Source organism: Rasamsonia byssochlamydoides, assembly GCF_041956645.1.
Source record: "Rasamsonia byssochlamydoides strain NRRL 3658 unplaced genomic scaffold VTN77scaffold_5, whole genome shotgun sequence".
Lineage (NCBI taxonomy): Eukaryota > Fungi > Ascomycota > Eurotiomycetes > Eurotiales > Trichocomaceae > Rasamsonia > Rasamsonia byssochlamydoides.
The window spans coordinates 124,935-140,957 of NW_027192388.1; the positions used below are offsets into that span (position 1 = coordinate 124,935).

General features: G+C 49.9%; 5 protein-coding genes across 5 annotated transcripts; 1 reads left to right on the forward strand and 4 right to left on the reverse strand.

The window, feature by feature from the left end:
- Positions 1 to 187: 187 nt before the first annotated feature.
- On the reverse strand, positions 188 to 2,562 carry VTN77DRAFT_6418 (uncharacterized protein; the record flags this gene model as incomplete). The annotated part of the gene is made up of 9 exons (XM_069422694.1): positions 188 to 744; positions 807 to 1,013; positions 1,065 to 1,679; positions 1,736 to 1,856; positions 1,926 to 2,024; positions 2,075 to 2,150; positions 2,228 to 2,262; positions 2,355 to 2,404; positions 2,523 to 2,562. 9 exons carry the CDS (start codon positions 2,560 to 2,562, stop codon positions 188 to 190), a joined length of 1,800 nt encoding a protein of 599 aa, XP_069281328.1.
- Positions 2,563 to 4,449: 1,887 nt separating this feature from the next.
- On the reverse strand, positions 4,450 to 7,261 carry VTN77DRAFT_6419 (uncharacterized protein; the record flags this gene model as incomplete). The annotated part of the gene is made up of 5 exons (XM_069422695.1): positions 4,450 to 4,554; positions 4,613 to 4,947; positions 5,000 to 5,099; positions 5,161 to 6,393; positions 6,509 to 7,261. 5 exons carry the CDS (start codon positions 7,259 to 7,261, stop codon positions 4,450 to 4,452), a joined length of 2,526 nt encoding a protein of 841 aa, XP_069281329.1.
- A 2,581-nt stretch (positions 7,262 to 9,842) lies between these two features.
- Positions 9,843 to 10,475, reverse strand: VTN77DRAFT_6420 (uncharacterized protein; the record flags this gene model as incomplete). Its single annotated transcript, XM_069422697.1, has 1 exon — positions 9,843 to 10,475. One exon carries the CDS (start codon positions 10,473 to 10,475, stop codon positions 9,843 to 9,845), a length of 633 nt encoding a protein of 210 aa, XP_069281330.1.
- A 795-nt stretch (positions 10,476 to 11,270) lies between these two features.
- VTN77DRAFT_6421 (uncharacterized protein) lies at positions 11,271 to 11,906 on the forward strand (the record flags this gene model as incomplete). Its single annotated transcript, XM_069422698.1, has 2 exons — positions 11,271 to 11,629; positions 11,681 to 11,906. 2 exons carry the CDS (start codon positions 11,271 to 11,273, stop codon positions 11,904 to 11,906), a joined length of 585 nt encoding a protein of 194 aa, XP_069281331.1.
- Positions 11,907 to 12,376: 470 nt separating this feature from the next.
- On the reverse strand, positions 12,377 to 14,083 carry VTN77DRAFT_6422 (uncharacterized protein; the record flags this gene model as incomplete). The annotated part of the gene is made up of 3 exons (XM_069422699.1): positions 12,377 to 12,870; positions 12,958 to 13,639; positions 13,736 to 14,083. The coding sequence occupies 3 exons, from the start codon at positions 14,081 to 14,083 to the stop codon at positions 12,377 to 12,379; spliced, it is 1,524 nt and encodes a 507-aa protein (XP_069281332.1).
- Between the last annotated feature and the right edge of the window lie 1,940 nt (positions 14,084 to 16,023).

A 16,023-nucleotide genomic window follows, 5' to 3' on the forward strand; every position in this document is an offset into this window, starting at 1 on the left:
CACGTAGAATCGTTCCCTCAGAATTTATACTTCCATTATTTGTGTCTTCATGAAACGTCCATTATTAAGTTAAGGGAAAGGAATCAACGAGAAAAGCTAGATCATAGAGTAGTTGTAGTGTAGTCATACAACATTTGGTGCTTGGGCTCGACTCTTCCACACTCCAATCTCCCGCCTCTGCCGCATTTTATCGATAATATGAAGCGGGATTTGCGTTGATAGAGCTTGTGTGTGGTGGCTGGTATGGCTGGTACGCCCCTTGACCAGCATTCAATGTCGGATACGGAGTGGGTTGTGGGCTGCTTGTTGGAATTGGGGGTGGCTGTTGCGTGGGCGGCGGTTGATAAGTAGGGTATGGAGGCTGCTGCTGTTGAGAAGGATACTGGTGCTGGACTTGAGGGGCATTGGCGCTCAGGTTTTGCTGGTTTGTGTCCTCAGGCGAGTACTCCTGGTGGTGCGGAGGGCCTTGTGGCAGCGCAGCACCGGTGTGGTACGAATGGCGATGTTCGACAGGTGAATCATAGACAGAGGTCCCCAGCTCTTGCGGATGCTCGTAAGTCGACTGTGGGCGGTGATGCACAAGTTGATAGGAGTCAGCAGGGGGTTGCTGTTGATACGGCCGGTTTCCAGTTGGCGTCTGGTTTCGTGGATCAGGAGATTGCGTGGTCGTGGGATATGGTCGTGACTGATCTGCTCCATAATAGCTAGATCCGTTAGGCTGGGCTGGTTGAGGCGTGTGTGAATCTGGTTTGAAACTCATGTTAATCACCAATCGCCAAAATGAAGAAGGAAAAGGGAAAACCAACCCTGAGGGCGCGGACTGTAGTATCGTTGAGGATCATGCGGTGTAGGACCTTGAGGGTACGCTTGTGGTCCTGCTGGAGGATAGGGGTATGGCTGTTGTCCTGGCCTTCCATACTGTGGCTGGACTGAGTGCGACATTGACGCCTCAAGTAAGGCCTCATAATCTCTCCGTGCTTTGATGAATTTCTCATTAAGTTGCGTGAATTCATCTGAGATTGGATATCAGCCATGGCTCTGGAATTGAACTCTGTTGGACCTACCTTTCTTTTGTGAGTATTTCGCAATCAGCTCGATCAATTTGGGCCGGATAGCGAGGGTGGAATGGTAGAGAGTTGTGATTTCCTCATTTTCTTGGACATTAAGCTCGGAACTGCTCGTGCTGAGAAGCGTCAACAGCTTCTCGACATTCTTGATCTGTCCGAAAACTTCAGCCTCCATCTGTGCTTCTCGCTGCAAGTCTTCCGGCGTGGGGTCAGGTATCTTTTCCACGTAGTTCAACGGGAAAATCCCTGTCTGGCCTCGCAACGAGCCCTTCCACCAATCTTTATAAACCGATTCCAGAACGAAGATGATGTCCCCTTTTCTAAATTGGAGCTCCCCGGGTTCAGAAGGCTGGAAGTCGAATAGCGCCCTCACCCGCGAGACTGTTGCTGCTGTAGTCCCCGAAGGAATACCCTGGGAGGTAGCGGCTTGCGGTTGACTCGTTGACGCCGAGCTGGAAGTTGCAGGAGCCTGAGTCTCAGCTGGTAGTTCCGCAGCAGATTTCTCTTTTATCGACAGCGCAAGTGCCATTTGCAACTCCTCTTCCTCCTTCTGTCGGTCGTGATCGGTAATCTGGCGCTTTGTAGGCTTCGACGGAGGCTGTAGGTTTGGATCTGGTGGAATATCAGTCCAACATATTCTCTTCGAGTGTTTCTTCTGCGGTACTAACTTTGCGTCTTCAATTTCACGTACGCCTGCTCCATGATACCAAAATCAGGGTTGCTGGAGAACATCTCCGACCATTCCTCCATGCGCTCCAGAATTTTCGATTTAACTTGCTGGTGAGTGTTCTATACATTCCAGGATAGTGTCAGAAATGCGTCCCCGGGAACAGAAGGCAGTCGAGGAGGTTGTCTTACGCGGTCGTTCGCCAGGCGCAACAGCGCCTCAGTGAAGCTGCGCGATGCCAGCTCGCGATGGACTTTGGGGCCACAATTTTGTGCCAGGGCATTGGCAAGCTAAGAGAAAGTTAGAACTGATGATTAATTTTTCGATTGATAACACAGACCTCTAACGTGTAGAGTTGCACGTTCGCATTTCGGTGCGCAAGCCTCTTAATCAAAGCAGCAACCGCATCTTTGGCTCTATCATATTACGTCAGTTTTCTATCTTTCAGACCATTGAGCTGTCCAGCTATTGCATTCGGACGAGAATGTCATACCCTGCCTCTTCTGCATTGACTTTATCACAGACATCCTACACCGCCCAGCAGATGTACATGTCAGCGTCAGTCCATAATGATTGCAAAAATGAGCGGAACATCGCAAGGAAGACAGAGGATGTCGTACGAGGATGTATTCCCAGTTTTCGGAAGTAAGGTTCTCGTCAGTCGCCTTGGCTGTTCAGACAGGACCAGGTTAGCGGAATTAATTTAAACTTCCCAGATGATAGGCATGAAGCTCCCATCATGACAGTCTAGCATCGCATGTGCCCAAATACAACGAAAAAGAACTCACCGACTGCGTCGTCAAAGGCGTTCTGCTGGGTACGAAACATGGCTGGCGTCGTCTCTCCCCAGCCCAGGTTGTCCTCGTTTCTCCGCTTTTCGGTTATCTCTCACCGCGCGCTGTGATGGCTGTAGGATATGGAATTCAACTAGCTGTGAGGAAGCGCCTTGGTCAATTAATGTCGTTATCGCTGCGTTGGATCCTCTACCCCCCGCACGCGGTATCCGACCTGCGCCGAAGTGCTCCAACTGTACCAGGAACTCAACTTGAGGAACGGTGCACTTCCACAAAGACAGGGCACTCAAATGACAGCGATTCACTTTATAGCTGTAACAAAATAGATCAGGCAGCCAGCTAAATTGACTCGGAGCTGAGGTCGAAATGCTGCAACCTAACTAACGTAATTCGTGAGCGGGCAAGAGATCACGTAGGCGGAGAGCAGCACAGCCACTAGTGGAGCCGCGATCGGCATCCCACCTTGGGCCAGAGCGCGAATGAATACGGATTACTTTTACAAGCCTTACGGAGGACAGGTATCGCTTCGCTCAACTGAGGAAATACTTGGTCTATCCAGCCAGGGACTTTTGCCCCTGGGGTGTACATACTTATATAGTAGGTATGATTTTTGCTATCCACTTTCCAGGTGGGCTCCCTACTCATAATATTCCTTAGAGTATTCTCTTCGCTATATTTTTTATTAGGTAGTCTTTAAGAGGTTTCTAGTCAGAAGAGGCTAGCATGGTTGGTATAAATGTCTTGTCATTCCACCTCCGTGAAAAGACCAAGATCGCATTGCCAGGTAATTTAGGTAGCTAACAGGTAGAACTCCTGGTGGACAAGACTACAGGTTAGAGTTCGACAGTTAGACTAACCTAACCCACTTGATCTGACTGGGCAACATGCCCCATGTTCTGTCGAAAGCGATATTGTGATTAGAGGGTTTATGTTCCTAGGATGGTCGGGTTTCAGTTAGCCAGCCAGTCAGACCGTCAAGTTACAGAGGTCTCTATCCATGTAGTGGTGCAAGTAATAATTATCAGTATGGCAAGTCATAATAATATCCCTCGCCATTGGAACTATTAGAGAGTCAAAAGCTCCACACGAAAACTCTGTCTCCTGAGGGAGTAAATGGCAGACAGGAAAATCACTTGGCTCTGACAAGACCACAACACACGCCTTCGCATCTCTATCTACATAAAGAAGAGGCAATACCGGTTTCCTGAATCAGGGGTTGCCAGAAGGAGAGCAGCCGAAAAGAATATAATAAAAGTCAGAAAGTGAAGCTGGGAGGTCATAATAAAAACATGATCATATATGTCAACTACTGAGTGGACACCCCTCGGGTGAGAATCTTTTCAGTCATCATGTAGAAACCCTGGAAACCACCGATCATGGGAACAATAGAAAGAAGGAGAAAATAAAAAAAAAAGAAAAGAAAAGGGGGGAAAGAGAAAGAAAGAAAAAAAAAACAAGAAAAGAAGAAAAGAAAAGAAAAGAAAAAAGGAAAAGGAAAAGAAAAGAAAAAAAAGGAAAAGAAAGGGGAATGCTTCCATAAGCCGGTAGAAATGGAACGCATTTTTTTCAGCCACGTAACACATCACCAGAAGATAAAAGTCAAAGAAATGAAATCATCAAAGGGGGTACATAGCAGAGATACAGAATAATTTCATAAATAAAAAAAGAAAAAAGAAAAAAAAAGGTGGGGGGGGGGGGGGTTTCCGGCCCAGAAACGTGAACCAGGAGGGGGAAATTGTGTGCGGTCATGTATCACCGTCTATAACTCGAAGAAGATGGACATGAAGAAACAATCATAAAAGTACTGGAATAAATATACTGGCAAACGAAACTTCGAAAGTGTGCGATAGAAGCACGGGGTATAAAAATGAGGTGAAGAAGTTGCTGATAAGTTGGTGGTAATTCAGTCGCAACTGAAATTTCAAGCACCTCCCTTCTGTGCTTTCTCCTGGGCCCGGCTGATCCGGGCTGATCTCACCAGGGGGGCGAGGCTGGAAAGTGGATCACACATGGACATGAAAGGATGCTGCGAGGCAGAGTCATTAGCGGTGAAATGACGAAGTCAAGCAAGATTTTGTTCGTACCTTGAGCAAATCATGTGCTGAAGCTCTCTTCTCGGGGTCTACCCGCAATGCCAGGTGCAAAAAGTCCCTGAACGTCGGAGAGAGGTTGTGCTCATCTTTGATCTTGGGTGTGCCATTGGTGGCGATCAAGTATAAGGCCCGGAGTGGTGACTCCGTTAGGTAGGGAGGTTCGCCTTCGATCATTTCGATAGCCATGATCCCAAGACTCCAAATGTCGACTTTGCGACCATACTCTTTCCTCGTGACGACTTCGGGCGCCATCCAATATGGTGTTCCTACCATGGTATTGCGCTTGTTTTGTGAATCATTGATTTGGGCACAGAACCCGAAATCGGCTGGGTCATGTCAGAAAAGAAGCTTAAACATAACGATTTCCAGTTTACTTACTCAGTTTGATGTCACCCTCCATCGAGAGGAGGATATTATCTGACTTGATATCCCGGTGGATAACACCTTTTGAATGCAGATGCTGCAAACCGTTAAGGGTCTTTGAGAAGACAGTTAGCCGTGGCATGCTCGGATAGATAGTAAGAATCAGCAGACCGTACCTCTCTGCATACTGCCGCAATTTGTCCCTCAGTCATCATATTAAACGTAACAACATCCGTAAGACTGCCGCCTTCCATATACTCCATCACGACCCACAGATCCAGTCCGTGCAAGTAGCTGTCGAGGAAATTAACAATGTTCTTGTGCTTGCTGTCTTTCATCACGAGAATCTCATTAATAATCAGATCTTTCTTCGGTTGCAGATCCAGATTCATCTGCTTGATGGCAACGCATCTATTGGTGTTATGCTCATACGCAGTGTACACGCCTCCCGATGCTCCCTGACCAATCTTGTTGAGGTTGTAGTATTTCTTGGTGGGGTCGCCAGGAGTACAGATCGCCTGCAACTTGGCACGGACATCGAAAGTATTGCTCTGACGAGCCCGGGGTCGAGGGCGGGCGGTAGATCCGGCCGGCTGGTGCGGAGGCGGTTGAGGTACAGCAGATGGGCCTGCAGGAGGAGCAAATTGCTGCTGTGGGGTTGCAGGTGTGGTTGTCGCCGGCTGCTGTTCGGGTCGAGAGGCCTGATACTGCTGGTGCTGTTGGCGCTGACTGCGGCTGCGCTCCAATTGCTTGTCCGTAATTGCCTGCTGGGCTGCAGCCATGGCGCGCTCTTGCTGCTGCTGGTATTGGGTCGGGGAACTAATGACAGCAGGTGGCATGCGCTGAGCAGTGGGGGAGGTTGCCTCGCTCCGCTGGTTGTCCGTGAAGGCAGGTTCATCCTCGGGGATAGGCGGCGTCGCCATCAAAGGTCCGTTGACCTCCTGAGCAGCCTTCCCTGGTCGAGAACTCGTGATAGGAGGTTGTGGAGGAGGGCGAGAGGGGACAAGACCCGTACCAGCGCCCGGGGGCTTTGGAGCTGCACGGGTCGGAACCAGGCCACCTGCCGGTGCGCCTGCCGTGGCAGCTGGTGCAGCGCGGGGAATTGGTGGTGGTGCTCGTGGATTCTCAAAACTCCCCTCATGGTTTTGTGGGAAACGGGGGCTTGTGGGAGAAGTAATCGCAGCGACCGGACTGTGGGTAGGACTGAATCCATCCGGTTGCTGAGTCGGACTGGGAAAATCTGGTTTGTATGCATGTTCGAATTTGTGCCAGACTTCATCTTCATTTTGCCCCGCAGCATTCTTTTCATAGAATCTCATGATATCCACAATCGTCTGCGGGTGTTGTTCCTGTTCCTTCTTCGAAATTCCGCTGGCTTGTAAGATCCGCTGCCAGTCCTTGGGAAGGCCCTAGAAGAAAACATTCAATCAGCAATTTGGCGATCAATCAGACAGAAACGCGATCAGTTCGTAAGGACACCCATTAAGTAATGGCCAAATGTCTGTGTGAGAGAGTTCGACGTACCGTGAATTGGCCAGTCTGATTGTCATAGCCGACATGAGTGACATGGACAGGATTCTCTGGGGCGGAGATCTTGATACTCCGCGGAGAACCCAACATACTGTTCACGAAATTGGAAAAGCCACTCTTCTTCCTCGTCTTCGTGGTGTTGCCCTCGTCGGAATTTCGCTTTGAGGGAGCGGCATCCTGAATCTGAGGAAGCGCTGTGTCCATCCGGGAATTTAAGGCCGTGAAACTGGTCGACTGTCTCAGGGTTTGAGCGGTCCGAGGATCTGGAGTGGTATGATGGGAATGCGGTAGAGGCGGGCGGCGAAAGACAGATTCTTTCTGCTGCGGCTGTTGTTGCTGCGCTGGGGATATTGTCTCCTCGAGGACGTTGAGCATGCCCCGCGCATCAAACGGAGCGCCGATTAATTCATCAGAGCTTCGATTGGTCACCGACACGCGCCCGGTATACGGATGACGGGATTGCGAGGAATTGAATTCGCTGTTGGCGAGGACAGGAGATGGACCAGCGCTGTTCTGCTCGAGAGACGACGATGACGAGCCGTAAGCGTTGGATCGGGTGCGCAGGTGTTCCCGGCTGCCGGCGGCCGCGTGCGAGCGCGGATAAACTGGGGCGGAGGGGTGTCTCTTGAGCGACGGGTTGCTTTGCTGACTCTTCAGGGACCGCGAGGAATTGAACTGCGGGGGGTCCTTATGCAGCTTGCTGCTGGCCCGGCGGAATCTGAAGGCAGTGGAATTTTCTTGATCCATGATGACGATGAGCGTGATGGGCGATAACCACCAGTTGCAGCCAGCCTGCAGCAAGCGACGGCGGCCCACTGCAGCAGGGGATGCTGGCGATTCGACTCGGCGCTCAGGTCGTTTTGGGGGGGGACCTTGGATCCGATTTTGTGTGGCAGGATGACTGAATCCGGAGTCGGGTGAGAAAGGCAGTTACTCAAGCGTGAGCAAGCAGACGCACGCCGCAAGGGATGGACGGGAAGCGGCTGTGGTACAAGAGAGAGGTGTTGCCAGCACGTGGAACGTCGACGGGTGATCCAGACGCGGGGATTGAATACAACCCGACAGCAGCGGCGATTGCGTAGGTTCGCACGTTGGAAAAGGATAAAAGAGAAGTACCAGCCTCTGCCGGGTGATTGATAACCTGCATGCAGGCTCTAAGGAGAGGGAAGAGGAGGCATATGGGGAAGGCGAGCGATGAGCAAGCAGGCAGAGTGTTCAGGCCCAAGTCCAACCTGTTCGGTGCCAGGTAAAAGCTCTCCCGCACGGGGCTGATTGGGTGGAGGAGGGGAGCCAGTAACCACTCAATATTAACCAGTTAATATTAATTCGTGCCTTCGCACGCTCTTGCTGCGCCTGCCAGGGTCTAGTGTTTTTTCTTTTTAACCTGTCCCAAGCCACCAGCCCGGGATGATGGTAATTTTTCTGCGCAACCATCACTCTGTCTCATACAGGTGGCACCAGTAGGTTCCTGATAGATGTGCTCTGGGCGAATTAATTCCAACAAGCAAAACGCGTCAGAGTGATCCGGAAGACAAGGCTGTGTGACGAGTTCCTAAGGCAAGGAAAGAATATCTCTCCTGCCATAACAGTATATCGCATTAAGTCTTACGAAATCGTTCTACATCTGGCAGCTGCCTGCATTCCTGCACCATAACGAGTCCTCGTGCAGTCTGCGCGCAAACTTTTCTTTTTTTCCCCTTTTTTTTTTTCCCCCTTTTTGGGGTATCTTCTTCTGCATCTCCATGAGCTCTCACACGGCGTTGAGTCTCTTCGGCTAACGCTTCTTGTCGTCGGTATACCCTGCCATAATACTCCGTAGTTCACAGAATAATGCCAGTGAAACAAGGGGGCAGAAAAGTGGCGGAGAATTGACCGAGCCCTCAATGGCTGAGTTTCTTCGCACACCCGACGGGGGGCAGATACCCAGGAGTGTAATTGGGAGAAGGAACGGAGATGGTGTGAATTAGGATTTGACTTGATCAGTGGTTCGGATCTGTCAGGGTCACTAAAATAGATAATTATCGACCCTCTTGTCCTTGTCAAGACTCGAGCGTCCTCTACAGATGGGGTCTCTTAGGCCTGTCATGTGTCCTGTCAAGAGTCTGGCTTCTTTGTCAGGCGCGGTTTCAGTGACCATGGATTCGAGCTTCTCCCGAGCTCTTGATAGGCGCATTCTTCCAGAAAGCTTGGCACCGGGAATTTTCAGAGTCTCTAAACTGACAGATTAGGTTGTAAGTTCCAATCTTGTTGGTAGAGTTTCGGTTGCGAGGGGAAGCTTGCATTTCTCCTCTTCTTTTCGTTGCATTGTAGCACATCATTTGCAGGGTGCTCGATCCCAGTCCTTTCACAACCCCTGGAAACCCCATATGAACTGTCCTTATTATCCTTATACCTAATTAATTCGAATATCAGCTTAAGCTAAGACGGAATCTGAATAGTAGTCCATCTTTCTCTTCGTATGCATTCTCGTCTTTATTATATTTTATTGACCAACCAGATCTATAAATCTGCCCATATTTCACTCCTTTGTCCTGCAACTGATTCCCAAAACGAAAGCGGGTAATTAGCTCGCCTGTCAACAGAGGTTTGTGTGGCCGTCAAAAGATTGACAGATAACGCTATATCTGGCAAGAGTTACGCCAAGGACAAGCAACCAGAGTTGATAGCCCAGTACCCGACTGGCTGACACTGCAGGGGAGCACCACAATGTTTCACAAGAACTCAAGGTCTCTAGCCTGACTGGACCTCGACCCATTTCTTCCTTGACTACGGAGTACTGGCGTAGTCGATCAGCTTCTATTGGATCGACCCCGATCCTTGTGCTCCGTATGGACTATGGAGTCGCTGGATTGTATTAATCGTTGATAAGTACTACTGCAGCATGCTTTTGCTCTTTCGGAGTTAAGACATCGGAGAAGTAACCCTACCTTAAAAGTATAGGTAGCTGTTACGTGTCGATGCTACGTAGGTATGTGATGCACTCTCTCTTCCGGCCTTATCAGGCAGCAAACAACGAGTCGAGTCCCTCTCCCTTCGCATGCCCCTCGAAGGGATAAGAATTTCTTAAAGAGAGAAAAGCCAAGATCTGTTGGCATATTGAACAGGAAAATTGAAATAACTTTCTAGGGTGCTCATATGTACAGTACACGCCATACTAAAAAAAAATTACCAAGCAGGCACACCCACTGGTCTGAGAACACAGAAACAATTTCGCTGCTTCCACATCTTTATTCAAGCGGCAATGGAGCTTTTATATCCAGCGCATGAGCCTCGATGCAATGATTGCAATCCCAGATTGAAACCCCACCCCGAAAACAGAAATCTCATATCATGGCGCTCCGGAGGTCGCCCAAGCCCATCCGTTCGCGACGACATACCGTAGCCATTTCTCAGCCTCGTCCCGACCAGATGCTTGCAAAAGATTGATGATTCTATCATGCAGGGGCGTCAAGTGAGCTCGGGGTTGCGGCGCCTTGTCAGAGTCAGAGGGCTCAGAGGACGATGGCGGCGACGCGTCATATTTCCAGAATTTCACTCCAATCCCTATTGCAGTAGCCGCAAATATCCTCTTCGTGCCATTTTTATCGACGTTCCTCTCACAGTACAGCTGCAGCTGACGAGCAGCAGAGCGCCACTCAGGCGGCGTATCTCGATCGGGTCGCCTGCAGTCCACAATAAAAATCTGTTTCTCTTCGAAGTCGCTGGGAGTGTGTACTTGGGAAAAGCGCGAAAATGTCATCTTGATTTGGAGGACAATGCGGTTAGGCTCCGTGCCGTCCTGGGAGATGATAGACTCCTTGCTGGCGAGTCTGAAACCACTTTGGGTGGGGAAGAATGTCGCACAGAGGTTGGTCCAAAGAATAGAGACAGGGACCTCTGATGAATCGTGTTCAATGGCGAGGAGGGCGCTGACAAGTCCAAGGTTCGAGGTGACAAAAGCTGTAGCAGGTGCTGCTGCCATGGTGGACTTTGGCAGTCGCTTTGATTCGAGGGATACTCCAAGAAGGCGAGGAGCTGCCTGCTTCGAAGGCAGGGATGAGAGATGCTTGTAGAAAATCACGTAGTAGGAAAGTAACCTCAAGGACGAAAACAAGGTAGGTTAGGTAGGTGTGTTTGCATGGTTGGGAAGAGAAGTGCTACCTGGAGGAAATGGGTTAACCGAACTGGCTCTCCGTCAAGTGAAATGGAATAGGATCATTCATGCCACCCTATTAGCGTTCTGGAGGGCCTTTAACATTTGAGGTTGATATATATGATGTACTCGTCAAATAGTGTCTCAGCGTCTCTTCAAGGGGAGCCTTTCGAAGGCTCCCCATCTTCTGAATTCCTCAGAATCTCAATACCCAGGTATGAAACAGTACGCCATGGGTGCTTAAGAGGACTTTGGAATGGAAGACGAAAGCACAGGAGTAGTAGATAAGATTGAATTATAGTCAGATCTTGGGGCCTATCAGAAAGGTGCGAGTGTTGGTCATCACATGTACCTCATAACCGGAAGCTGCTAACATCCTCCCTGGTTCGAAGGCAGGAAGCGAGTCCAATCGCTGCTGGTGCGCAGGCTCCTCTTTCAACTTCTCGCATGCAATCAAAGCTTGTTCAGAGTATCGAGACACCCTTTGAAGATGGTTACATCGAGTTGAAATTTCGAGCGAACTAAATGGAGAAGCTGGTGAGTCGCAGCTCCTTAATCCAGTCACTACCGCTAACTTTACGATTTCAATATTGGACTGATAGGATACTCTTGTGTGGGAATTCAATGCTCTTTATGATCATCCTCGAATCCTTTCACGACCAAGAACGGACCTGGATCAGATATCTCTTTGGGATCCGAGGTTTCATCTTACCATGTATCCTTGGATGGCTCCCGAGAAGATCATCTGGGAGGAGGCCAGTCTCAAGGGAGAACCTGATCGAATCTCCACTATTGCGGCTTATCGAAACCCTACTTACGGAGTCAATTACATCACAGGTCTTGCATTCACTTACAAGTCAGGTGCCATTCGCACAATCAGTTATACGCATGGCCAGGTCAGCCGCGACGTATCTGTTGGAGATCATGACAGGATTGTCCTCCTGGAGTTGTTCTCGGGACGGTATGGTGTTTTGGAAATTACTGTACGCAATCGTGAAATACTTTATGGTGTGTACAAGGCTTACGTTATCCAGCTTCATTTGGAGGGCCTGGAGGACGGGCGTCGCCGTCCGGTGCCTTATACCATTGACCGGAGAACCTACGGAGACACTGATGGATGCCGAACGTACCGTTTACCATGACTGGCTGGATTTCGTGGCTTTTCAATACAAAAAATTCGTCATTCATCGTAGTACTGGCCGTGTGGAGCTAGCGGCACCGTCAGAGAACCTGCCGAAGAAAGAAGTAATTGGATTGTGAGGTTTCAATATGGGAGATGGCAAGCTTGTTCTAGGTGTCATCCACTCAGAAAACCCTGTGAAATGAATCGGCTTCCAAAGTTTTCAACTGTGTGGCCCAAGTCGCCCTTACATTGATTGCAACATGGCCTAGTCAGCGAAGTGGGAGAAGACGCCTCCAGGGTTTTCGCTTGACGTATTATTCACCTTTCAAGAAGCACGATGGAAGTGCACTGCATTGGTACCGGCCTCCACGTGGTTGGCGTTGCGGGCGACGTCATGTATACTTCGTTGAAGTAACCTCTAGAATACTGAAGAAGGCTCCAACAGACTTCCCGAACATACAGTTCTGCAAGAAGAGAAGGAATATTGAAGTGGAGAGGAAAGCAATTTGTGGTCCAACCTCGTGAATTATGTTTCTGCATGAGAGAGATACGTACACATACTACACTACACACACATGCATATTATATTAAACTGGCTACTAGCCAGTTACCGCCCAATGTATTTGAGCTCCAGTTTCCTCAATGGAATATACGACACGATCGTGAAGACAAAGGCCAGCTCGTTCCCGACATCTCCTCCATAGTCCCCGATCATCCGGGCGATGGCACCGGTATAGTACGTCTCGACCATGCCGACGATCCACCCGGCCGCACCGCACAAGAAGGCCGTCAGACCGGCAAGACCGATGGGCATTCGGGATGGAGTGTTCCACGCGTCCAAGTCGTAATTGGCGAAGTTTCCACCACGGAAGAGGTAGTGCTCTGTGAACAGGATGACGAAGAACGAGGTGTTCCAGTAGCCCAGGAGGGAAAGGAAATTGTTCAGCACCGCCAGCAGATGGTCTCGGCCCGCAAGGCCCAAGAGAAGGATGCAGGCAAAGACGATGAGCGTCCAGATCGCGCGGGGGACCAGCTGGAACGGTTTCGCGAAAAGTTGGGCCGAAATCGACCCTGCGTAGATGGCGATACAATTCATACCAACTTTTGAGAGAGAGAGAGAGGAAACAGTTAGTTCAAAGTGGCTCATCCGGTGTAGGGTAGACCATCAAGGGGCAAGAGGAAACGTACTTCCAGACAGCACCAGCAACACTAGGATGAACTTTGCAAATCCCTGCGGAAACATGATCACCCTGAGCAGCTCGCCGATCCCATTTTGGTAGGCATCGTTCCATTCTGGGTTGGTGGCAAGCGCGGAAGCGACACAGCAACCCAGCAACATCCCAATGCAGGTGGGAATCGAAATACCGAGAAACGTGTACATGAAGATCTTCACCTTGGGGGTATTGACGGGGTAGTGCACATAGAAGTCCGACACGATGGAGCACCACGAGGCGCTCGAGCCGTAGATGACGCTGATCAGGCACAGAATCTGACCTGACTGCGTCATGCCGGTTACAGTCGGCGGAGCGCTCAGGTCCGCGCGAGGCGCTGCCTCCCCATAGATGATCATGAACACGATGAAGAAAAGGATCCACGCGTATCGTTCATAGGCCAGCACGCCTTTTAAGCCGACAAAGCTGAAAGCAAGGCTGACACAAGCGACGATGATAACTCCGACGGCACTGGACAGCCTGCCGTCTGACACCGCGCTGAGCGCCAGTCCTCCGGTGATGCAGCTGACCGATGACCATCCGAGCTGCTCGATCACGTTGAGAGCGGCGATGATGGACGAAGGGTAGAATCCCAATGAGTATCTGGAGATGGCGACCTGGCGCAAACCCGTCGGGGGGCCCATAGTTGCACACCAAGCCTGAAGACACAAGAACTATTAACAACAGAATTCTAATGGTATGCGCTGCCAAATGCAGCCATTAGAGCGAAAAAAAAGAAAAAGGATCGTGCGAACCGTAGTAGCACTCCCAAGCAACGTCGCAAAGATCGTGATCGGGATGGTTTGTCCCAAGGACAATCCAAACTCATTCCCCAGGAAACCGGTGCTGAAGCAGCTCAAGTTCATCGTCGCAGATGCCCACATGAAGCCCATCACCAGCGGGTTCGGCGGTTTGCGATCCTCAGGCAAGATGCGGTCGACGCTGTGGCTCTCGACCCCGAGTTTACGGTCCAGGAGCTCCTCATAGTATCGAAATCGAGCCCAGAAACCACTAGGCTTCTTGATGACCGGCTCCTCCCCGACAGGCACCTCCTTCAGAGCAGCGTTTCCACCCTTGTCACTCTCCAGATCGTGAGACTCCATGTTGACGAGAGCGATTTCGCTGCGCTCGGTAGCGGCTGAGAGAAGACGTCAAGTCAACGACGGGAAAAAGGACGCGCTGGACATGCTTTCTAAATAAGTATTTCTGTTTCTCCCCACTTTGTTAGGGCCCTGTTCCGAGGCGCGGGCCTAACGACTTGAGGATGGACACACGACGACCTTCTTTTCTCGAGATAGGCCATGAGTGGGACGCTGAATGGCCATTGGAGTCTTATCGCGCATTGATAACCTCTGCCGGGCGCCTTTTTAAGTTTTGGCGAAAATTTTTACCCGCTAAGATATCTTATGTCGCATTTTCTATTCCTGCTGATAAGGAGGATTACTCTAGTAGTACTACAGTGCTGACTCCTAAGAGATTCTCGCAGCGTCCGTCACTGCACCAGATCTACTGTAGGTCATCTAGTACTCCGCAGAGTGGCCAAGCTTCTCATCCAGACAGAAGTTACCCCCAACCGCTAAGTTTTCTATCTGGGTAAGGATTTTCCATCCACGTGAGCGACAATTCGGGATGGCGTTCGTCTGGACTCGCCCATTGTCGAATGAGGGCTCTAGCAACGATACAACGACGGCTTGACGCGGCCAATGACCCCGGTATTTCCCATCCAGAGAACTTTGATTCAAAGTATCTTGCATTTTTCATATCCCGATGCCCGCCACCCCGTGGATCTCATTTGTGGGGTCGAATCAGGACTGTCACGAGTCGGGGGAAATAGTTATGCGACATACAGCCATTGAGAGAATCACGGTTCAATTGAGAAAAAATCATTCTCGGGACGAATGACGCCCTCGAGATTGAACAATAAGAGATTATAATTACACCTGCTCGAATCGCGTGAGTCTCCGGCCGTTAGCATTCATTGCTCTAGCCGCGGGTAATTGCCAATTTGCCACAAAAGCCGCAACCCGTTAGAATTTTGCGGGGTCGAAACGTGACAGTTGGACGGAGGACGGAGTATCCTGGCAAGACACATTAGAACTTCAAAACACGTTATTTAGGCTTGATAATTCTCTTAGGTGGGTATTCCATGCGTCTTCTATCCTGGAGCAGTTCAAAATGTCAATTGAGGAGACAGACGTTCCCTTGGAGAGCTATTGCTGTTCTAGGTAAAAAGACCACACACATAAAAAAGATCTGACAAATATCAATCCTTTTGTCTTTGTACAACCGCTTTCATTTAACCGAAACAAAGACTAGATGGGATGCTCTAGCAAGAGAAGTATACCAGAATAAGAGGACAATTTTACTGAACTCAAGATAGATCTAAGGCAGTAAACATTGATTATGAGTGATTTGAAGCTGAATTAATTATCTACACTACATACAACCGTCGTCCAGACCCCTATATGGATATAGAGGATGAACAAATAAATAAAATTAAATAATTTCTCCTAAATATTCAATTCAATTTAATTGCTGTGAATGCTGCGTCTGGGGTTCCCCGGTCTCGACTGGCGCTAACAAGTCAGCGGGAGCGGCAGTGTGCCGGCGCCAAGTCTCGCCGAGCAGCAACTCTCGAAACTGTCCTCTTCGGTTCCTCCACGCTGCTAGGTTATTATTATCACCTCTGCTGTCACGCTTCGCCTTCATCGATTTTCCTGGCTCTTCCCCCCTTCCTCTTCCTCTTCCTCTTCCCCGCTTCCCTCTGCCATTCTCTTCTCCCTCCTCTTCTTCGCCTCTCTGTCTGCTGCAAGCCCTGCCGCTGTGATGCATTGTCCAGCGTCCCTGAGCAGATAGCCCGTTAGTCTTCGTCGTCTCCGCCAGCCCAGTCTTCTCCGATAGGTATAACGTTCTTTGCGATTTCTTCCATCGTCTGCCGACGGTGGCATTGTTGTCTACGCCTTATCATTAACCTTAACGGTATGGTTGCGATCTCGCCAATGGCCCCGTAATGCCATTTCGCACATACTGATCCACATGCAGA